Raw genomic sequence first — 25,286 nt, 5'->3', positions numbered from 1 at the left:
GAGACATTCTCAAGTCTGGGATTAATTACACCTTTGCTTCCTCCTCCATGAACATTGTCTCCTTTTTTGCAAGGCAGAAGACCCAGAAAATCTTTCCTATAGATTTAATGACCATGCATTAAGCAATGGAGAACTGTTCCTTTCTGTCCTTTGCTCCCTGTGGCCACTTCCTACTTTCCCAGCTTGGCAGGCTTCACTCTATGTTGTTCCTTCCACAGCTTCTTTCAGCTGGTATCTCTAAAGCCTCCCCCTGGCAGCCTGCAGTCTCTCCACCTACTGACCCCATTCTGCCAGGGCTGCAATCTGCACAGCAGCTGTCTCCGAACAGAAGCCTCTATCAGCCTGCTCACAGCTGGCAGAGGTAATACGGCTCTTCATTTATCTTCTTCCAATCTGCTGCTGCCTACATTCAGATTCACAGTCTCGGGGCTTGGAGGCTGAGCTAATCAGGAATCTCCTATGTAAATCATTTAATTTTGACAGAAAATTCCATTTTCGTAGAATGAGACTATTTAGAAAAAGTTTTAATCTAGAATTGATTCAGAATGATTTTGTTCTGAAACTCTATTTACAGTTTTACTCACTATTTCCAGACATGTTTCTCTAAACTTGTTCTGAAAAGAAATGCTGGTATTTCTAGTATTTGTCCAAACTCAAAAAGAAAAATATCAGCACTTCCCATGGACGAAATATTCCAATTTTTGAACTCTTACTTCTTAAAAGAGCTCTTCCAAGAGCCAAGGCCTCAAGTTTGTGTAAATCGGTGTAACTGAGTCACAGTAGAAGAGGATCTGGTACCATCATCTGAATCTCTAGACCAACTGTGAACTCCAAACCCCTCTGGCTGTGAAATCTAAAATCCTGATCTCTTGATCACCTAAAGAATAATTGCTATTCAGAGCTCAGTGTACTTACATGATAATTATTCCTCAATTCCCCATGGAAGAGGAGCTGCAATGGGAAACAATACTGGTTAGCCTGGGTAGTGTTCTGAGGGCATTTAACATCATTATGAGACCAGTAATTCTCTTCTTGTGGTTTCTGAGAGAGAAATACTGTAACAACAGCTTGATTGCAGCTGATTTTGAAGCATACCTGATTTTCTCATTCAATGTGCACCTATTACAGGTCTTAGACTTACTAATAAAATGAGGAAAATGCAATTTAACCCCTTCCTCCAATATAAGGTTTCCAGTATTCGTTGCAGATCCCACAGCTTTGAAAGCATTCCTTGATTAAAAAAAAGAACCATACTTAATATTATCAAAATGAGGGTAATACTCTTCCTCAATCGATGAAATAGTAGAAAATGTCATCTGGGTTCTTAATAGTTCTGTGTACAACAGTCACAGCCTCCCAGGGAAATACGAAATATACACTGAAGAAATATCATCACTGGAGGCAGCCTATGGGACTGCAATGGGACTATAACCAAACAGAAAGGTTAAAGCTGCTTGAAAAGTAGAAATCTCAACATTAATACAAGATACCTTGAAGGTTTAAGCATCACCTCCAAAGTGAAGTACCTGTAGTCATTTTCGGGCAGAAAGATCAGCCCAGCATCCCTTGGAAAAGAGGGCATGTGACTGGCTTCTCAGCAAGCACTTACAACCCCCCCCCCGTCCCTGAGTAGATTCTACTCTGGTAGAATCAACAGAACCTAGTAGCTTCAGACTCTGATAGCTTAACAGTTAGGAAACTTTAAGTGAACTGTTAGTGACCAACCCTTTTGCTAGTCCTCAGAATTGTCAGACTGACACTCCTCCCGTGATTGCCAAAAAAGATTGCAGCTGAGGAAGGATTTGTTCAGTACTTCAAGCATGTTGGCCCATCTCCCTATCTGCTGTTTCTATTTCATACACACTTTATTTCATGCAATAAGAATTCATAGCACAGAATGAATTAGAAGATATAGGTTATGCTAGAACAGCTGAGATCAGAAAGATGGGAGAGAGAAGCAAATTAGCTATCAGAACTATTTACAAAGGGGCACCCAAAATCCTGAACAGATTTACCTGTGCTGCTTGAAATGTTCAGGCTCTCAAGATGGAATCAGATCTGTCTAAGGAGTTCTCTCTTCTAGGAAGCTCTCGACACCTCAGAACTAAGCTGCATTAAAATATTGGAGGAAGGTGTTAATTCTTTTAACATGTAAAAAAGGAGCACCTACAAATAGTGCAATTACTGACACATAGTGTGCCCTGAGATGAAAAAGAGAACACATATATAAATTACACCACCTGTCAGTGAAACACGTTTCATGTATCTTCTCAATACCATGGGCTAACTAGCAAGCTTGTAACAGTCACAAGCACAGCAGCCATCCAGGAGCGGACTGTAACGCACACAGAGTCTTCTTTTCTATGTCCTAAATGTATATCCTACATCCTATCCTCAGCACATGGATAAAGTCACCTGCTCTTCAACTAACACAGAATGTTAGCTCAATTGTTCTCTGCTGACTCTCTTCTGCACGCTGGAAACAGGATACTGCCTTCTAATGCATTCAGGCAGTCAGCGCTAAGGAGCAAGAGACAGCGATGACTCTGAGAATGGGAATATTGAATGGGGGACAGTCTTGCTCTAGGATGGGAAAGAAATTTTGCAAACAATAGGAAAGTGACTGAATGTAGTGCTAGTGAACAGCACAAGGATTATATCGTTGAAAAGCATCAAGTGTTGAAAGCAGTCGGGGATTGAAACAATAGAACTAACAAAAACTTGACATTTACGATAGACCTTGTGATTGTTCAGTCTCCATTAGTAGCCTGCACAGATCAGAAGGAAGCAAGATAAAAAGGAAAACATGCTTAAATATAGAATGCATTGAGAAAGATATCCTGAAGTGTAATTTTCACTTCAGACAGAAGGTGAAATCACTGTATCTTTACCACAAACATTTGCAGCTAAGAGTCAAAGGTAATGATCAAGAAAGTGGGCTATAAACCTAACGTAAACTCAAGGAACTCATACATGCCAACTGCAAAAGCTGAGTAACTTCAGATTCAGTAGGTAGTGTCATAATTAGCTYGTAAGTAACTATACAGGGATAAAAAACAATAAAAAGACCCCTCCCTAAACCTCTTAACACATAACAGACATTATTCAGGAGGCAAATTATTGGGATAATTAAGTTTCTTCTAAAGAATATAGCAGCTGCACCAATTCAGGGATACCATGATGTAGTGTTTTTCCAGGTGCGGACTGTGGACTACTGCTGATCTGTAGACTAGCAGGGCTCTGAGACAACTGAGAATATCTTCTAAACCATATGCTCATTCTCACATAACAAAAACAATTGTGGGAAAATAACAGTAATCAATAATCATTCAAAAAGTAGCTTAATTTTGGTTTCATGACAAATGAAAAATATCATGGCAGCACTGTCTAATGTGGCTCATAAGATGAGACTATCCTTCCATTAAAAATAGTTGATAAATTCAGAAACCATGCCCTCATTTTTTTCTGAGCTGAGTTGCACATGACAGTAACAAATTTCTGTCGGTAACTAATGACTTTTGCCTATTGATTTTTTACAAAAAAATGAGGTATCAACTAGGAACACAGTGTAATTTATAATACAATAGACAACAGCAGACACTGCTTATGGAACAAAAAGAGATGAACAGGCAGTACTGAAATTTGAGCTACTCGTTCCATCTGAGAAAGAGTCAGTGCCTCTGCTTCCTTCCTGCTAACCCTAAGATATTACCAACTTTCTAAAGATTCAGTAACAGCACATTTACTACCTGGGCATTGCTCTCCAGATTTCCAAATGCTTTTGAAGCACTGTATTATTTTAGTAAGCACAGAGAACATACACATCTGATTTAAATTATTTCTGCTTAGAATTTATAGAGTATGAAAATGTTCAAAAGAGGGCTTATATCTTATGAAATACTAGATAGATTTTCTATTTAGGAACCTCTAGAGGAAATTTTTCCAAGATAATCTTTTTTAAAGAGACAGACCCTGTCTGTAGAGTTTATTGGATATGGTGTGGAGATTCAAGAGCTAAATCAACTGAGCCCATCAGAGACGATCACTGCAAAAGACCCCTTCTGACAAGAATTTCAGACAAGTTTTATTCTCAACAATATCACCTTCCTTTGAATGCAAATTGGAGTAATGTTATATTTGCTTTCAGCTGGCTGAAAGTGTGTCACAAGACCCACAGTTCTGTTTTGTCACTGAGTGTATCTCAATCTTAATGGTCTTCCTAGACTTAATTTACAAGATAAATTGTAATTTGCAGCCTTAGGTACCCACATTTGTTTCTTTCCTTCATTAGTTGAAGGTCTGTTCTACTATACTATGCAATATGTAATAAATTAAGAGGCACATAAATTTGACTACACACCCAGGATTCTCTGCAGAGCACAGGAGAGTGCTTGGAGTGTAAAGTAGTATGCCCATCTGAATCTTTTCTTGCTTGTCATTTGCAATTTGTTCTACTGAATCTGGAACGGTCACTTAAGAGCAGGCAAAGTGCCATTTTATGAGAGTACTATGAGTATAGACCACCAAGAGACTACATACAAAAATCAGAGCTGCTCAGTGACAGCAGCATTCCTAGCCAGGAATGTCAAAGCAGCTGCGAGGCCTGATCTACCCTGCCTATATTTAATGAGATGTGTCATTGGGCCTAGATTAATTTCAGAAATAAAAGATACTTCTGCAGACATGTAAAGCAAATTTCTATGACTCTGCTGAATTCAGATTAGCATAATTCAATAGAGGTGTTATGCTGGTGATTTTCTGGCCATTTGGCCCGTTCCTCAAGGAACAGTGACAGGTGCAGCCTCACTCTGCACCAGACAGTGCTAACAAGGAGGTTACAGTTTACCTTTTTCCTGGTAAATCCAGATTTACACAGAACAGAATACTGGAATGGTTATGTCCCATCCTGCTCCTGTTGGAATCAGTGGTCATTCTTCCATTAACTTCTATAGAAATCAGAATGATTTAACTGTGGTAGAGGGCCAGAGCAAATGAATCCTGTTCTGTATATTCAGATCAGAAGACTACTTCTGCAACTTTCAGATTAGGAGATCTTACTCTCCATTATAATACAGCTGACTAACAGGATTTAGCATTTATATGCAGTTAAGCTCCTCAGTGTTACAACCACTTGATTCCTAATTCAAAAGCAGTAGGTGTGAATGCTCACATATCACTTTATTTTACTGTCATGGCAACAAAATCCGCAAGCTGCAATGTCATTGTTAGTAACCCAGCAATGGACAGTCAGAGGATGTTCACTGCTTTCCCCCTTTTGTTGTTAATACCACAAAAAGTTTTGTTCCAGAACACTGAAATATCCACTATTGCAATACCTATTTCAGGACCATTATCATGGATTGTCCTCATATATGTCAACAGATGCTATACATTCTCGGTAATTTTTCCTATATTACTACTAACACGTACCTCTTTTTTAATGGAATATATTTTAAGGAAATGTAAAAAGGAAGACTGACTAATAGTAAATACATCATAGTTTGAATCTAAAGATTAATTGTGAAATAACCCTAAATGAAAAAATATAATATTTGTAGACAGGTACCAATCTGGTGTAATACTCCTAACAGTTATGGACTGATTTCTACATGCTACAAAAAAATCAAACAGAACACAGTTTAGAACATGTCTTTTAATTGATGATGAATTTCTACAGTGCTATAGTATTAACAATATCTAAAACATGTATCTGAATCTATAGCTCAACAAATCTTTTAAGCTTTGCAAATAAATAAGTTATTAAAAATAGCATTTTGTGTGATTTCTGTCTGTATAAACTGCTTATGATAATGCATTTGAGAAAAAACAACAAATACATTAATGAGCAGCTGCAGTGCACTTACATTATTAAGAATCCTTACGTACATTTCTGTACATGATACACTTGGATAAATTTTTCTGTACTTACACTTTTACAAAGCCACCAACTGAAATGACATAAAATACATTCAAAACTGAACAGAGAAGCAAGAGAACTGTGAATAAAAGAATAACATGTTTCAGTTGATACAACATGACACAGAAAGTATTAAACATTTTAGACGCTCCAAAACCACTACCAGTTGCAGGCCTGATCACAATAGCAAGTTCCCATAACAGAGCTAGAGTTATCCAGCAAGCAGGTTCTCCACAGTTTATCTTGCTACAGCCACTGCTACAGTTCACTTTTTAGTCAGTATTACTGACTATTGTGACCTAAGAATTCACAAGATCAGGTCGTCTGAATCTGAGAATTCAAAAGGATCAGTCACTTATTAACGTCTATAAACCCAGGACCACCATAAAGCTATCAACTACCTACAATACCAGATACTTCAATGCCTGTACCAATAGCACCATATACTATTAAGGAGTGCGGTCATGAAAGCAAGTCTGAAGAGCTCTATGTGCCAAATGTTAATGTGCCACTTGCATGGCCTTGTAAAGCTTAGTATGCACTAGCAATGTTGAAATCTGTAACAGAGTAAGAGCTTTGCAGAAATCTAAGACATTTGTTTCTTAAGCTGCCATGATAACAGAGTAACATTTTAATGGGCTACACTAAATCATCTACAAAAAGTTCAGCATGAATTTAAATTGTAAATGTTTGATAATAAATAATACAGTATCTCTGAGCACATTTTAAAACAAAAAATTATGATCAAAACTTAACTTTCAGAAAAGCTTTCAATGTTTTTGTTCAAAAACATATTTAACCAATCCTTTATATACAACTGCAGCCAGTTTGCCTGCTTGGAAATTATGATTTATGAAGCCCTCCTGTATGGTGCAGAAAATTTATTTGTATAATTTTCCTTCTTTTTATTTAGAACTCAAATTAATTTAGAACTCAATTCATAAATATTGCTAATATAGAATCTACTTTAACTTGTAATTTATTGAAATGGTTGTAATTTATTTTCATTGTAATGTATTTAATAATCACAGAAATATCCAAATATCCACTAAGGCAACCTACTGTGAAGAGTGCAAGTACCAGTCAGAGCTGTAGCTACACCTAGATTTAAAATGAACATATTTATTCCTGGATAAGAAAAGGTAGGTTCACTTTGGTCATAAAAAAAAGTTTCCATGCAATCCCTTGTTAACTATGCATTGCAATCTGTTCATTAACATGAACCTGGCTAAGTGTTATTAATGTTGCTTACTGGGAATTAGGAGACGCAGCATACTGCACAATTTCTCCAAGGCTGTTAATTTTGAGAGCAGTGTGACATAGCTATCTTGGCATACCATTATTTCAGGAAATATATGCTTATAGGTACTAATAAGACAGCCCCGTAGAGCAAAAAACCCATTTATGCAACATACCCTTTGTGCACAGAGATCCTACTAGCTGATCAGCTCAGTTCCTCACGCAGAGGGTATGAGGGTATGTTCAGCTGCCTCTCTTCTCAAATCCTGTGTAGTGAGCAGTGAGAGATATGATGCATATCAACTGTTGTTCACAATGGCCTCATTGACCCTCTTTGGCAGCTGATGTGGAGGATGGGGTTTCTCAGTCTCACACCCCTTTGTATCAGCCATGCCCTGATGCCAGGATTTGGCCTTTAGACATTCCAGGCACAGCTGTGAAATGAGGTGATTCACCTTATCTGATTTGTAACAGCCTTTTCCAGTGGGAACAGTGGGGCAAAGGGAAAAAAAAAAGACGACCAACCCTAAGAAATCCAACTGCTTTCAGTGTTACCATCAACAGTAAAAAATGTCACCTGATGACTAGGAATTTCCTTCCAAATGCCTATTCCTATGTATTGTCATCAACTTTGTAAGGTCATAATCTATATTAATCCATTCAAGAAGGCATATATAGCACAATTAAGAATCACTTTGATATAAACGATTTGTTAAAGACTACATCAAAACATTAGAGGCTGATGCTTGAATATGCTCCTGATCTTTCCTAAACAGGAAGTTTTCAATGCTTAAAATAATTAGGAATATTGCAGAGATGAATACAAAGATGAAGAAAGGCATCAAATATAAGTTGGAAGGAGAGCACCATATGAAAAATATCATACTTTTTTTTAGGTACATTGCTTAGAACAAGTCAATATTTCACTACTGTATGCTGAAGTTTAAGTAAGCTACATAGCATAAATCCTGGCCCATCTTAAGTCATTGGCAAAATCTGATTAGCCAGGATTTTACCTGCAATTCTCACTATCCTACAGAAGATATTTAATGAGGTTTAAAATCAAAAGGTAGATATTGAGGCTTCAGTGAAAGACTTCGGTTGAAAAGGAAGAAAAGAACACAATTTTTTTTTTTTGTGAAGTACATATCACATAAACTAATCTACAGGATAATCTCTCTGGTCTATGTACCATTGAATGTAATACTGTACATCATTKTTAGCTGTAGTTTTCTTCAAATGTCATTTAGCAAGACTCTACTGCAACTGTAAATCACTTTAAAAGTTGTATCATTACCTTGTACACTGTTGCTTTATAAAAATCCAAGAACAATAATATATATTATTATATATATTAATATTATATATATATATTAATATTATATATATATTATAATAATAATGAACAGTGCTGTATTTTTTTCATGTCACAAGTACAAAAGGATATAAAAATGGCTCTTTGAATTCCATATGATAATGTCCTTAAACCACACTGAGAACAAATGCAACATCAGTAATACAATATTATAGCTCAGGTATTCATTTTATGATTACAGGAATAGTATCTGTGGGAAACACTCATCCAATAAAGGATTTCAAAATCAGATCCTTAAAGTATCCAATGCATTTTCAATAAATTGATAGCCATGGTCTTCAGTGAGCTGCCCTGACAGTAAAAAAGAGACAAGTAACATAATCTAATCTTATTTACTCATATTTCATTAAATTCTTCTGCTTGCTAACTGAGAAATATTTCTAAGAGCTGCCTTGATGCTCTAACAGACTAAAATGCAAGCAAAGTTTATAACACAGTATACTAAGCACTTTGGACAAACACAACTGCTAGTCTGAACATGTGTAATACAAGCAAGTATTTTGTGAATCAGTACTGTTAATGTGGTTTATATTTGAAACTTTTAATAATTCCAGCTTTATATAAAAAAGTAATTTAATAACTTAAAGCACTTTGCATGAATTTTTTTCTAAAATGTACAAAGATTACACATTCTCAAATTGTCAGAAATACAATTATTCTATCTCAAGTCTCCTGTGCACCTGTCATTTAAAAGGGAACTAATTTACATGTAACAGAGATGCATAAATATCACAAATTTAAGGCACAAAATGGAATTGGGAGGGTAGGGATATAGTAAATCCTTGCTTTTTATTAAATCATCAGGTGCACCAGAAAAGGTATATCTACATTAAAAAAAAAAAAAGTTATATTATTATAGAGTCATAGAAGCTAGAAATGGAAACCACCTATTCAAGCATGTAGTTCAAACTCCTGCCAAAGCAAGATTATCTTTCAATATTACATTACATCTAACTTAAAACCTTCCAAGAAATTACACACATTGATAAGCTTTGTGGCATCATTCCAGGACCTAACTGAGCTCTCTGATAGGATCTTCTCCTTAAATTATTTTCCTGAATTTTTATTTATTTTTATTTCCTGATATTCTTCCTTTACGTGTATTTGTCACATAACATAAAGCTACACATATTTAATGACTCAAACTTTCCTACTTCTTTTTCACTTCAATCAATTCTGTCCTTGTTCTCAGACCCTTCTGAAGATTGACTCAACTCTTGACTTCTGAGGTACCCAGAATGTACAATATTCCAGAGAGAACCTCAGCAGTCACATTAACAGTATTCTTATTTCCAGCTGCTTGACACAGCACATCTACATATACATTCTTCTTTCGACATTAGTGATGCCAGAAGCAACATCATTGCCTATACTACCAAGGCTTCACATTACTACATTTCAAACTTCTCTCTCTCACTAAGCATCCAAGTTTCCTCAAAACTTTACCTTGTCTTTGGATCTCTTAGGTTGCATCTCGTTCTTGTCTATATTTAATCTATCTACTACTGGACTTCTCCCACTCAAGTATTGTATAGTGTAATATCATCTGTAACTTTTATTAATATATGATAGACACCTCTTGCAGATTACTGAAGATGTTAAAGAGGATTAGGTCATCACATTATAAAAAATTAACAGAGGGAGAAATAAAAATTGCAAAATGGGATGATTCAAAGCACAATTTCTATTTTAAGAAAGTATTTCAAATACATTTTATCCCATTTAGATAATTATAAAAAATGAAATATCTCACTATAGCTACAGTTTCTAAATATAATGCCATAATTTTTCTGCATGCATATTTGAACTTAAAATAGGAACCATGCTGACAATCAGTTTTACCCAACAAACAAGTCCTATTTCAGTCACTGGCTAGAGAAAGGTAGGCACATCAAGACTACCCCTCAGTACAAACTTTTAATCAGAAAATACTACATCTACTATTCTACATTTCTGTTAAACTACAAATGAAAGTACAGAGAGATCTAAATTTGCACTGACAGTCAAGAATTCAGCTCTTTTCAGAAATACTTTTGGAATTCTATGATATGATTCTGTAACTCAAAGAATGTTGAATGGGCTGACAGTACTTATAATGTAAAGGTATTATTTAACATAAAGCTGACCGATTCAAGTCCAACATAATTATGAACTCAGCTTTAGTTTAAACTAACTACTCCTAATGACACTTTCTCAGAGGCTCAGGATATACTAAATGTTGATAAAAATGAAGGATTTAACATATTAAAATAAGAAAGATAACATTAAGCCACCTAGTCTATGAAAAACATCATTACCTAATTTACGCTTTTTTTTTCCAGAAGAATCACTTTCAGTACGACTTGTTAACTCTCCTTTTTCTTGATGATGACTACAGGTTTCATAATAGAAAGCACATTAGCCAACTATTCAATCTGTTAAAGCTATTTTTCAACCTATTGAAAATAAGAAAATAATTTGTCTGCAGAAATGAAGAGTTAAAATCAAAGGTGAAACCAAGAATGAAAAGGTAAGTCTGAAGATAYGTTAAATTGTAAAAATAATACAATCCATGTTATTTTATGCACAGTTGTTTATTCTTGTTCCATGTTTTAAAACTTGGACTCAAAAAAATCACAGGAAGTTTTGGGTTTTTACCCTCATTTTTCCATTAAAAGCACCATAGTTACAGGGGTTGATTCAATCGTCCTTTTCTACAATCACTTCTCCATGAAGCACCTTTCTTCTCTGCCGCAGCATGTGGAAGTAGAGTTGCGGAAATACTTGATCAAAAAATAAAAGAAAGCAAATTAGATGAAAAAATCCAATAGACCATGTAAAAGGAAAATACACTTCTGTATACTGCTCAATGACACAGCTGGATGAGGCAAATGATAGTAAGTCATCAACACAGTAAAACAGGGACTGACATTTGTTCAGAGAAGATTGGGGGTGAGTAGGGGGATTTCTGTGCAGATGGAATCTTGGAGAATTTTGCTACAAGTTTTTCCCAAGCATGTTCAAATAGTGATTTTCAGAGGTCACATGTAAATGTATATTAATAGCGTTAAAAAGAAGGCAAATCTCTGGCACAACTTGCAGGACAATTTTTAAGTCATTGCTTCAAAGCAGGAGAGGCACTGGAAATTCTCAGTGAAACAACTACAGACATTTCTGTATGTGAGCAAAAAGTATTTTTTACTTAATTCTGTTCTTGGAAATGTTGTTAGCATTTTCACTGAAATTTTATAGAAAGCTTATGTTTTGAGACAGATAACAAGATGGAAAATTTCAGTCTAAACAATTAAAATAAAGCAAAGCTTTGAGCAACAGAAATCAGGCTTTTATAGTGGAAAGTGTTCAGCAAATTTAGCTACGCTGTGCTGCCAGCATTGCTGACAATTGATTATTATGTTGTTAGTGTTAATAAAGTTATATAATACTTACGTGGTATATAGGAGAACATGATAACAATAAGGAAGTAATAGTAGTCAAAAGAAACATTATATTTGTTGGGAAGTCTCAGTGAAAATATTCCTGTCTTCTTCACATATGGTAAGGCAGCATATATAGTTAACAGTTCACCTGCAACTCCAACAGGATACAAAATGATAAAAAAGTTGTATCTGTGTTAAAAAAAAAATCCTTGTAAGAAACACCATGAATTTAAAATTTCCTCTTGCAATTATTAGTGGCACAGCAATGAATTACAGTAGTTCCTGTAGCAAAAACAAGTACCACATCCTGAGCTGGCAGAGAATACCAGTTTCAGTTACTTTGGATAGAGCTACTTTAGTTTATAACTGCTGAGGATTTATTCCTCAGTTCTTTTATTCAAAAACAGAGAAGTGTCAGGGTGTTTGTATGCCTTTCTAATAATAAATAGTCAAAAATTATTTCACAAACTTGTAGTCTCCGGTAATGCCCTTTTTATTAAATGTCCTATTTATTATTTACTGGTCTTGGTCCTGTTGCTACTGATTGGACTGAGAGCAGGACTGGATCCCAAATTCAGATGATCATATGTATCTTTGTCACAGTGCACGTAGATTGGGTCAGCTATATCTATTACAATTTCTTTGAATATCGTGAAAATGTTGAGAAACATAAGTCTGTTTTTCCCACCATCATATGGGAAGTCTAAATAATACTGCATTTACCATTAATGGAAACGGAAATGAAAAATGAAAGAACATGAGAGTGCTGTCAATTTAGCGGATGCATTTTAAAATAGGCAGAATACATCCAAATGAAGGGCAAAGCAAAGGCATTCAGTTTAAAGAAAACGTATTTTGCATGCCATACACCACATTCATGGTGAAAAAACGAAAAATGTAATCAACAGGGCTTGCGCTCTTCTTATGCACAGTGTCCCATGCAGATGCAGCCATTCCTAAGGAAGAGCTCTCTTGAGTTCATGCAGGGAACAGCCATGAGAGCTGTCTCACAGGGTCCAAGAGAAACGTACAGTGCACATTCCATGACCAAAAGAGATGAGATTCAAAATGGGAGCAACCAAATATGAAACCCTCTTAGGAGCCAATGGGCTTAGAGGACTCACAGGCCAGAGAACAGATTATGTGAGATATAAGGAGGAACTGATGCCAAGACCTACACATAGATTGTCTCTATGCAGCGAAAAAATAAAGTAAAAATTCTGAACTAAAATTTAGATTATACCTGTACTATCAACTATGGACAGGCAAATCTTTTAAAATTATAAATTACAGATTAGAAAAGTCCAGCTTCCCAGGAGTGCTAAATAACACCCAGCTGTGCTGTTTGATTCTCCATAAATCTTGATGGGAAATTTTGGAGTCTATGAAAAGAGAATTCATTTCAAATGTTTTGTTTATAGTATATTTCACAATGCATCCTTGCTGTGAAAATGTCGGTTTTCCCCACTGTCTATTATAAGAAAAAAAATTCCTTCACTCAAGATACACTAACTTGATGGTAAAAAGCATGCCAGTCAATGCAGAACTTTCTGAATGCATTTCCCTTCCTGAAGTCTACAGAAAAACTCATTAATGAAACAGGACCCTGTTATTTTTTAAGCTTGCCATTTACAGCTTAAACGTGATCAAACCAACCACCTAAGGTATTAGCAAAAAGAAAGAATGTACATAAATATCAGCCACATCAAAGAAGTGCATTAGAAGCATCAGAACTGCATTATCTATAAAACAAAAATAGAGCAAAATAAATAAACACACACTTTTAAATAAATGGTCATTTGTAAGTCTGTCTGTCTGGGCACATATTTTTCATATAATAACTACAGAAAATGCTACTCATCTAGTTAAGTCTCCTGATAAATATGTAGCCTCTGCAATATATCCGATATAGTGATACACCCTCAGTGTGCTTCAAAATCAAAGCAGTTTTGATAAGGAACACACTTCTTATGTGGGCTAAACTATGTCAATATTTAGTTTTACTATGTGAATAATAGCTTTACAAAACAGCTGATAAAGCAGAAGTTCTCATATAGTAATAATATGAATAAAGAATGAGAGACCATAACTTGCATAATTTCAAAGACCTGAAAGCTATGAAGACTTGCACAGATGCTTAACTTTGGGCGTTGTATTCAATAGCATCTTAAGGAGTCTACTATTAATTTAAAAAGTGACTCCAAAAGTAAAAGAAAAAATATGAAAGTAAATTAAAACTAAGTTCAAATCATAAGACATGGAAAGCAAAGGACAAATGACACCCAAAACCTCAGCTAAAATATCTATAACATTTTAAACCAAATATCAATAAYCCCAAATACAGAAAGCAACCAACTTGCACTCTGCTGACACATAACCAAAGCTCAAACATCTGCTCTCCTGTGTGTTAGCTCAGCATGCGTGAAACTAGCATGCACGGAACTATGAGAAACTGAGTGCAAGAAATCTCCACCTGGCCCATTTAATGAAGTATGGCAAATGGTTGAGCAGGTTGAATGTGTAGAAGGAATATCGAGTAATCTCTGTCACAGTCCATACGACCAGAAAAAGAATAACGCTCTCCTCATTCTGGATCTGCAGAAGTATAAAGAACCAAGACTTTCTTCATCTTTAAATTTCTTTTCTGTGCAAACTACAACAGACTTCTGTTTAACATATGCAGAAAAGAACTAACATTTTGTAAAGAGAGAAAATTTTGGCATAAAAATGATATGCTGAAGACATTACCATGTACAGTTTTTTATCTTATATATTTACTAGCATATAGACATTTTGGAAACTGAACAATTTTTACCCATTGTGAGAATATTGATATATCACACCTATATTTGAGCTTATTCCTACCCTTCATTCTCTTTCTGCAATATCACTATGCTATCTACCTGTCTTCCTTTTTATTATTTTTGGTTGATTTACTTTTTTGTTCTTTCTTCCTAAAAATAGCATAAAGAAAACAACACTATCTAAGATATGTTCCTTTCATAATCAGTTTTTACCCACTCTGCATTTCACTACTCTCTGTCTCCTAGGCTCTTTTTCTTACTTTCTGTCTAGCTCACGGACTGTTGTTGCTTCTTCCTCACCATATAATGCATATCTCCAAGAAATTTTAGACAAAAATGAATTGTTTAGTATAATCTATAAACTGGAAGTGGAAACTAGTAGCAGAATATCATATCTAGCAAATTTCAGGGAGCTGCAAGAGAGTTAAGCAGCTGGAACAGAGCCAGATCACTAAATGAAAAGCAGTTGGTAGACTAGGAGCTTTGGGTAAACTTACTCAACTGCCCTGTTTAAGATTAAAGTTCTGAGTCATTAAACTGCCTCATCAGTAGGTAGTGTATCTACCTGATGTTTCAAAACATCAGCTCATTTTCACTCTAAGTGAAACAAATAAACAAAAATCCCCAACTACAAAAGCGGCACCTGGGGATCTACTAAAAACACTACCTTCTGAGAAGATTATATACAAGTAATTTTCTTCTCTTTAAAAGGGGAGAAATTTTGTAATATACTTCCATGCCTGAAGGCTGAAAAGCTCCAGGGATGTCTGTGAAATAAAATAAAGTAACACAAGATTTTTTAAAATGACAAAAAAGGGAATTTTTTTTTTAAATAAAATGCAACAAGGGGACAAGGCTTAATACATCTCAAAGATGCTGAACACGCACAACTGTCAGAAGTAAAGAAATGTAAGTGCTCATCATCTCAAAATCATGCCCTCAATGTGTCAAAGAAGGTGCACTCTTAATGAAAGGATCTCACCAACACCAGCAAAAGAAAAGGAGATATAMAAATACCACCAAATCCACAAACAAACAAACAACAACTGAAGTGCAAAGACATCCAAATATATAAGCAAAGAAAAAGACAGAATTAGGCTGTTCTTAGCTTCATGCAGATTAGAGGCAAACATTGATAACTCAAACTTGGATTAATGTCACAGTGCTAAATCCAAGCTGGAGTGCTTTAGATAAGTATGCAGAGAATTCCTATTTGTTGCCTTGCAAATCTCTAGTCAAGTGAGAGATTTGGGTCTGGCTATTATCACTAATATGCTTCTCACCACCTAAAGTGACTCTGAACATTCATGCCTACTAAGCAGTAATAGCACAAAATACAATCAGACATACATTTAGATGTATTTTTCTTGGACACAGTTTTACTACTGTACTAGAGATACAGGAAACAGAGATGACTGGATATGCTAAAAATTTAATCCACTGCAGATAATAACAGAATGGCAAAAAACAGTGCCATATTCCAGCACTCACGTAAACATTCAATGCAAAAAAATGTTATTCTTCCAGACTTTTTTCCCATAAAAGCAAAAATGAAAACACTTAGTTTACCAAAGAAAAACAAAAAGCTATGAAAAGTCTATTCCATGCTAAGAAAAGTGATGGTAAAGGAAAAGATGAGGTGAAGAAAATGAGTTATCTGTGAAGTGAAATAAAGGGTATGAAATAAAGGGTATTGACACTGAAGCAGATGCTATATCCCATCAGCAGAAAGGCACATGCCATCTGCTGGTGAGACAGTTTAATGGCTCAGCATTTTAAGTTTAAAGAAATACAGGTGCACAGACTCAAAATCTATCATTTAATTCTTACATGCCCTTCACAGAAAGCAGACCTCACAAACTGAACTGAATGTCCTATCTACTAGCTGTAAGCACTCCTCCATATACTTCATTCTACTAATGAGTCACTAGACTTGCAATAACCATCTACAGCCAGGCAAATAAATTATCGTCATTTATAAGGGACCTTAGTGTCACTTCGGCATGCTGGACAGCTTGACATATTTTTAATGAAAACAATGGAGTATGCATGCCATCAAATGTTAAATATTATCTTAACTTCAGAGTCTTGAGAAGGTGCCTAACATAAACTGCAAAATCACAACCACATTAGTCCACATGCATTTAATRTAAGACCTATTTCCATTTAGATTCATTCAATAAGTGCTAATTTAAGTTCTTGAAAGGGAACAGGTGACACTATGGTACATTTGTTGGTGAAAAAAAAGACCAGTCTTTAATTTGACTTAGGCAGGTCTCTGCTGGCACCATGCCAAAGCCAGTGATGACAGACACCTGAGATCCTGACTCAGTCTCCCAGGAAGAGGCAGATCATATATAAATTCAGTCCTGTAGCCCAGCTGCAGAAATTGCACTTAAGTATGTAAGTATCCTCTGTATGAACCTGATTAATGTTTAAACCTATCTTCCTGGTAAAGTAAGAACTGTACTAATAGCTCCTCCTTAATAACAATTAAAACACAACTTGCTCACACACATACCTGTTTTATACTATGTGTAATGAACCACACCATGAAGATTCTTGAACTCACTTGGACCCCAGTCACAAGCACAGAGGTGTGAACTATTCCTTAAAAAGAGAAATATATTATCTCTGTTCCATAATTCATGTTTTAATCAGTTACATGAGAAACTAAAACAAAGGACTCACCAACTGCACAGTGGACTACCTGTAAACAAAAATAAGTTAAAGGTTACTGATTTAGAGTATATTACTATCTGCACTGTAAACATGGCCTTTTTGATATTAATATAAATCTCAGCTTAATTCTGATGCTGGACTGCTGGTTTTTACTCCAACTAACATTTCAGCATACTTAAAGGATATACACCTCAGAACCCTGGAGATCAATTCTCTGATTGGCTTAGTATCTGATTTTAAAATGTTCTGTATCTATTATAGATTATTTCATTATGACCATTTTGCAAATCACAGCTATGAAACTTCATATTATTTTTTTTGACCAGTAGTGTTTAGCAAATAGAGTGCTTTTCAGTTTTTTGATAGATTCAAGTAGAATTACTTACTGTGAAAGTTTAACAGCATAAAAGGTTATAGGTGGCTAGCCACATAATTTTTAATAGCTCCTTGAACTACAGATGCTATGGGCAGATCCAGAAGAAAAGTGTAAATCTAAATGGGCACTTTTTATTGTGCCTGAGAAAGTTCCCCAAGTGCTGAATACACTCAATAATTTCATGCCATAGATTTACCATACACTGAGACCACTCTAGCCTATAGTTGGCAAAAGTTGCATCATTTCAAGAATGCTTTGCACAATTTGCACAGACCCTGCTGTTTCTGAATCATTCATGTTTCAGTGCATGACTAGTAGCAGATTATATGGGGCATGTGAACCCAATCTGGAAACACGCAGAAGCAGAAGAGGCATAGGTGGTTAGTGGGTTCAGCATAAGGAAYGAGGGGGAAGCTGTCATCATCTTTGGAGGAAGACAAGATGCTTACTAGGCTACAGGGTAGATCCACTGGCTTAAAACTTCTGCTGGATGCCTTTGGAGATTTCGGCTTTTGAGATCTACCACATAGCAATTCTTAAGGATTTTCAAAGCAAAGTCAATCCCAGGCAATATTTGATTTAAGGCAGTATTAGAATTAAATTTGAAAGTGTTTCAGTCAATCACCTTGTCCCTGCAAAAACTTCCTTAAATAAGGTTAAAAGGACTGTAAGTACTAATATAATATTTTGATAATAAGTTCAGGTTACTAATGTGTGTGTTGCCTATGATACACAACATCCAGGCAAGCAAACTGTAATGTTTAAAATTTACCTCAAGCATAGCAAATGTCTGGAAAAATTTAAGCGTCTTTTGAACACTTCTGAATAAGCCTTTGTGTGTTCCTTTCTGCATATAAAACCGCACCATGGCAATACCCAATACCAGCCACCTACAAAAGAGAGAGAATGGATGCATTTCAAATGAGAATTCTAAAAATATCCATCCACCCTAAATAATTTAGTAAAATAGTTCCTACAAAGAAGATCTTTGATTCTTCACTAGTCAGTGTTCTTAGGGGATTATTAAAAATATCTTTAGACATAAATATTATTTAATATTATGTAACCATTGCACTTTTGGTCTCTTTACCTGGAATAGCATAGAGAATGATCTGGTTATCTTTAGAGGATTAACTTGAACCATCTAAACTGGGGGCTCTCAGACTTCTCCCTAACAGTGACCACATATTTTTGCTATTAAATACTTGTGCATGTGTTTTAGCTGTTTTTACTGTGAATTACTGTTTTATGAAAATATATGATGTTTTCTTAAAAAAAAAACAAAAACTCAGCACTAAAGTCACCATTTTGAATCTCAGGTTTCTATGAGTACAGGACTAGAACCTACGCACATCACTCTTAAATTTTTCATGACTCCATAGCTCAGAGTTTTCAAAACTGACTAGTGATCTGAATGCTTCTGTTTGTGATTGTCCAGCTCAAGTTACCACTAGGATTCAGTCTTCAGAAAGTGTTGAGAAGTCATCTTTGAAAACTAAACTCTCTGAAGTGCTGAAAGATGGGCACTCTAAACTCCTGGCTTCTAGAGACAGATATATTTAACTAGCACATTTGATAGTCTTGACTAATTTTTTATATGTTTTTGAGGAAACTGAACAACACTATCAACTGATCATCCTTCTATGTAAATGAAAGAAAGCGACAGTATCTTTTGATTGAACTGAAATTTGAGATCAAAGTCAAATTGGGATCTCAAACTGAAACTGAGACTAAAAAARTAAACTTCATAACTCAGGGAATAAGCAGTTGCTTTCATGTAATTAATTCATGTTTATATAATTGAGATTTTCCAAATAGAGTACCGTATGTTCCATTGTTAATGCAGAGGTATACCACAGTCTTAAAAATACCATGCTAGGAAGATACCTCGAAATTTCAGCCTTAAACCACAAAGCCTAAGCAAATACAAAATTCCTTTAATATAGACATCTACTTATAGGCATAAAAAGAGTTATAGATGGGTACTTCAGGTGCCTGAAGACTGGAAGAAAGCCAGTGTCACCCCAGTCTTCAAAAAGGGCAAGAAGGAGGACCCAGGCAACTACAGGCCAGTCAGCCTCACCTCCATCCCTGGAAATGTGATAGAACAGCTCATCCTGGAGGCCATCTCYAAGCATGTGGAGGAAAAGAAGGTGATCAGGAGTAGTCAGCATGGCTTCACCAAGGGGAAATCATGCCTAACCAATCTGATAGCCTTCTATGATGGAAGGACTGGCTGGGTAGATGAGGGGAGAGCAGTGGATGCTGTCTCCCTTGACTTCAGCAAGGCTTTCGACACTGTCTCCCATAACATCCTCATAGACAAGCTCAGGAAGTGTGGGCTAGATGAGTRGACAGTGAGGTGGATTGAGAACTGGCTGAATGGCAGAGCTCAGAGGGTTGTCATCAGCGGCGCAGAGTCTAGTTGGAGGCCTGTAGCTAGCGGTGTCCCCCAGGGGTCAGTACTGGGTCCAGTCTTGTTCAACTTCTTCATCAATGACCTGGATGAAGGGACAGAGTGCACCCTCAGCAAGTTTGCTGACGATACCAAACTGGGAGGAGTGGCCGATACACCGGAGGGCTGTGCTGCCATTCAGAGAGACCTGGACAGGCCGGAGAGGTGGGCGGAGAGGAACCTCATGAAGTTCAACAAAGGCAAGTGCAGGGTCCTGCACCTAGGGAGGAATAACCCCATGCACCAGTACAGGTTGGGGGTTGACCTGCTGCAAAGCAGCTCTGCGGAGAAGGACCTGGGAGTGCTGGTGGACACCAAGTTAAGCATGAGGCAGCAATGTGCCCTTGTGGCCAAGAAGGCCAATGGTATCCTGGGCTGCATCAGGAAGAGTGTTGCCAGCAGGTCGAGGGAGGTGATTGTCCCCCTCTGCTCAGCCCTGGTGAGGCCACATCTGGAGTACTGCGTCCAGTTCTGGGCTCCCCAGTACAAGAGGGATGTGGCACTACTGGAGCAAGTCCAGCAAAGGGCTACAAAGAGGATTAGGGGACTGGAGCGTCTCTCTTATGAGGAAAGGCTGAGAGAGCTGGGCCCGTTTAGCCTGGAGAAGAGAAGGCTGAGAGGAGTCTTATTAACGTGTACAAGTATCTGAAGGGAGGGTGTCAAGAGGATGGGGCCAGACTCTTTTCAGTGGTGCCCAGTGACAGGAGAAGAGGCAACGGGCACAAACTGAAACACAGACGCTTCCATCTGAACATGAGGAAAAACTTTTTCACTGTGAGGGTGACAGAGCACTGGAACAGGTTGCCCAGAGAGGTGGTGGAGTCTCCTTCTCTGGAGATATTCAAAACCCTCCTGGACGCGATCCTGTGCAACGTGCTCTAGGTGACCTTGCTTGAGCAGGGGGGTTGGACTAGATGATCTCCAGAGGTCCCTTCCAACCTCAGTGATTCTGTGATTCTGTGATTTTGACAGTTAAAAATGAAAATACAGAAATTATTCATAACATAGAATAACTACATTAGCTTAACTTCTTGTCCGATTATACCTGGGCAGCAGTGATTCAATCCTTTCATCGTACAGAAAGCCACAGCAAGCATGTTGTACAGAGACATGAGCTCTGGCTAAGGAAGTTCCCAGGTGACAAARCACTGGGGTCTGAGAAATATTCAGAGATGTATCTTTAATGATTGCCCTGTTCTTATATTCTTCTCTACACGTCAGCTATTGTCTAACATTGGAGACAAGATAGCAGGGAAAAAGGATATTTGGTTGGACCTACCATGTACTTCAGTTTCAGCCTACAATATGCTGTATTCCCTTAACAATTCTTACAGATAGAGTCTACTACTACTCAGTCACTTTACTTTGCCCATTCCAGCCCTTCACAACAGTATCTGGAACTGACACGGAGTTAGGCTTCACCACACTATAGGAACAATCCTCCTCCTTTATCCGTTCTGCTTTAAGTCCACAAGTGTGATCTGTCAGAGCTCCATAATTTGCCCCCACAAATAGTATTTAGATTTTTTGACAGATTTTAAATCTGTCTCCACCCTCCATGGAAATGAGGAAATACTGTAATCTCACTGGTACTCCTTCACAGTAAAGCTGCCCTGTTTTGTAGTAAAGTATTTGACAAGGCGAAGGTGATGGAGTTACATCTAGCTGGCAGCATGACTGGTGACAGCAACAGCTTTGTGCTGACAGTGGCTTGAGAAGTCATATACATCTAATCCAACACGGCATTTTCTGCACCTCATTCTGTAACAAAAGGGTTGCACTGAGAGAATACACTCAAAAGCAAAGACTGCATATATAATTTTCTTAAATGAATTATTATTTGGACAAGAATTTCTGCATATCTTTTTATTTATCTTTCAGTGACTTTGAATTGGGATCTCAGGAAAGCCCTTGCACTGAATATTGCAAATCAGCAGGAAATGGAAAACACTTTGCATAATAAAGGTAAGATTTCCAATTGGGATTTTCAGAAAGACTAGGTACTGACCTGTCATTTTTGTCTCTGAATGTATCCCTTAAACCTTTGTCAGAAAGAAAGATAAAATGCAATTTTTTATTAGACTGGTTGTTAAAATTCTAGAAACACTTTGCTTTACTGCATGGTCTGGACAAATGGACAAATATACTGTTCTTGCTATTTATTTATCCCATGTAGTGCCCCGTTATAGATTTATCTATTTCAATTTTTTTATTTTTCTCTTATATGGTATCTGTTTGAAAAAACTATAAGAATTTGTTCCTATCTCTTCTTTCTCTCTTTCCACATAAAATATGCAATTTTGCAAGCCTTAATCACTCTTGCCTACAATGGAAGATGGGAAGGAGGAAGTGGGAGAAGCTGAATCAGCACATAAGGTCAAAACTAAAATGATTTAATAATCTTTTGCATACATATAAAGGTCAGTGGCAAGAGTCAGTGTTCATTAGCAAATTCACACATATGGAGCACAAGGCAGGCACATGAGCTAACATTAACCTGCAAGCTGGAAAAAAAAATATCACATTGAGTAAAAGCTCTTTTCAAAAGCTGTTGCAATACATGAATAGACTTCAGTATCTTCAGATTTTATCTCAGGTGTTCAAGATTCATAGATGCTAGTGGACAGAAAGCCATCAAAAATATTCCCTGACTTTCTGCATCAATTCTAGAACTCCTGTTTCAACTACAGCATATCATTTTTGCTCTGCAGAATTCAAATGATGGAGAACTTCACTAAGATAAAATTGCTTTAATGATTAATTTCACCTTAGTCGTTAGAAAATTGTTTATTCTTAGTTTTCTTTTAAGCATTTGAAAATTAGCAGTTTTTTTTTTTCCAAGTATGTTACTAGAATTGCAATTAACAGGACACAGTTTCAAGAAGTGAAATTATGTGCTTCAAGAACTAACCATGTAAACCTGCACATTCTTAAAGAAAAACATCTGTTCTACGTACATACCAACCTTTTTCAAAATAATGCATTACAATATTGAACATCAGTTTAAATTAACTCCTTATTACAGGTCTTTTTTCCTTCACTGATCACCTTGCTCATCACTGAAATGACAACTAGCACTGAAATGTGACAACAGACCACATTCAGTCCTGAAAATTTCTACAATACCACTGATTTGACTGAGTTCTTCTTGCTTAGGTCCAAGACTCACATATACGAAAAAAAATCCACATGGCAAACTAGCTACTATGGCATGAAATTTACAAAGTCAGTTCATAATTGTCCATATGCATACTTTTACCCAGTGTGAACCCAGGGCATTTTACCCCTCAGCAGAAAAGGACTGCGAGATTTGTGACCTTGGCTTGCAGTCACAACACTGGGAGATTTAGAACTGTAAAACTGCAACTGTGGAACCAAGAGGGAGACGTAAGAACACTTTTTGACATATTTGTGAATTATCCAAGCCACAATGTTTCTCACAGTGAAATCGAGACAGCTTTCCAAAAAAACCCACCACCTCCAAGAGCAGTAAAATAACAAACCCAAACTGGATAAACATCTAACCCCGGGCTTTCTGGCCTGCGCCACGGCTCGGGGCGGCACGGCGGCACGGCCCCGGCCGCCTGAAAGGCAGCGGCGCGGGAGCAGGCGAGAATGGCCGCAGACGACAGCTCGCCCCAAACGCGGGTCCCCACAGCCGGCTCCGCGCCGACACCCGACCCCAGAACCGGGCGGGAAGCGCCCTCCCCCGGTGGCAGCGCCCTGCGGGGCGCAGGGCGCCGCGGTCTCGCCGGGGCCGGGGCCGGACCGGAGGCGGGCGGCCGTTGAGGGGCGGCCGTTGAGGCACCGCCCGCCACCGCCCCCGGGGCCGCGCGGCAGGGGCGCGCCGGGCCGGGCGGCGCCGCGGCCGGTTGTGCCCAGGGAGGCAGCCCGCGCGGCTCCCCCGCCCGGCATTCCTGGCCCGGCTAAACTTAACCTCCGCGCCGGGCTGGGCATGACGCGCTCGCTGCTGGCACCGCTGCACCGTATTAGGAAATGCGAGGCCGGCACGGGCTAGCCCCCACTGCCCGCCGCTCCCCGCGGCGCCCCCCACCTCTCCCGCCCGGCTGCCCACGCACGAAGCCGCCCCGCGGGGCCGCATCCTGGCACCCGCGGCTCCTCCGGCCGGCCAGGGCGCCGGGCCCCCGCCTCCCCTCCCCTCGCCGCACCACGCTGCGCCCGGCCGCGCCGCCAGCCCCGCGCCGGGAGCCCCCTGGCCGCTCCGCGCCCCGCGCTGCGGAGGGGCGCCGGGGGGCCGCGCCGCCGCCGCCGCCGCTTACCCCGCGGTCATGGCGACGTTATAGCAGATGAGCCAGGCCGTGGCCACGGCGCCCAGCCTCCTCTTCTTGCCGTTCTCCTTCTCCTCCACCGAGCCGTTGCCACCGCCGTCCTCCTCGCTGGACGCCATGGCTTCGCCGCGGGAGGAGGGGCTCCCTCCGCGGCGCGCCGAGGCCGCGCTGACAGCTGGGCCTCGCGCTGTCCCTCAGCCCGTCTGTCTTCATCGAGGGCCGCTGCCCGCCGCTCGCCGCTCACATGGCGCGGCGCGCTCCTCCCTCCCCCGCCCGGGGGCGCCCCGGGTCACGCCGGGCCGCGCAGGGGGCCCCGGGCCTCGGCGCTGCCCCGGCGCGGCCGCGGCGAGGAGGGGCTGTGGGGAGGGTCAGTGCCTGTCGGCCCGCGCGTAGCCTCCCCGGTGTCGGCGACAGAAAGCACCGCCGTTCCTGGCAAACACACGCGTGTGTGCGCGAGCTTCCCCRTTTGGTGGGGAGAGACCGTTTGAGAGAGGTTCCCGCTGGAGGGAGTTTGGCCGGGTACTGGCGGGCTGGAGCGCGCCCCGAGGGCCCCACGTCCCACGCTGTGCAGCCGCTGCCAGCATGACCCACGAGGGAGGATCCCTTCCAGGCCAGGATAATTATCACCCACGTACACGAGGAAGGCTGAGGGACGCTTAGGCAGACACCTGCCGAGGGGAAAAATTTCTTCCTAGTGCTTAAGAGCAACCAACTGATGGACTGAGAGATGAGA

The 25,286-nt window shown here is 39.0% G+C and overlaps 1 protein-coding gene across 1 annotated transcript; it reads right to left on the bottom strand.

Moving 5' to 3' along the window:
* Nucleotides 1-10,976: 10,976 nt before the first annotated feature.
* Nucleotides 10,977-24,775, bottom strand: HACD1 (3-hydroxyacyl-CoA dehydratase 1). The gene is made up of 7 exons (XM_026071966.1): nt 24,545-24,775; nt 18,582-18,699; nt 17,443-17,461; nt 17,273-17,361; nt 14,421-14,542; nt 11,958-12,136; nt 10,977-11,293 (listed from the first exon to the last, which is right to left on the bottom strand). The coding sequence occupies exons 1-7, from the start codon at nt 24,670-24,672 to the stop codon at nt 11,211-11,213; spliced, it is 738 nt and encodes a 245-aa protein (XP_025927751.1). The 5' UTR covers nt 24,673-24,775; the 3' UTR covers nt 10,977-11,210.
* Between the last annotated feature and the right edge of the window lie 511 nt (nt 24,776-25,286).

Source organism: Apteryx rowi, unplaced genomic scaffold (assembly GCF_003343035.1).
Source record: "Apteryx rowi isolate R43461 unplaced genomic scaffold, aptRow1 scaffold_333, whole genome shotgun sequence".
NCBI lineage: Eukaryota > Metazoa > Chordata > Aves > Apterygiformes > Apterygidae > Apteryx > Apteryx rowi.
Note: the sequence above shows the minus strand (reverse complement) of the source record. Positions and strands in the feature narration are given on the sequence as shown.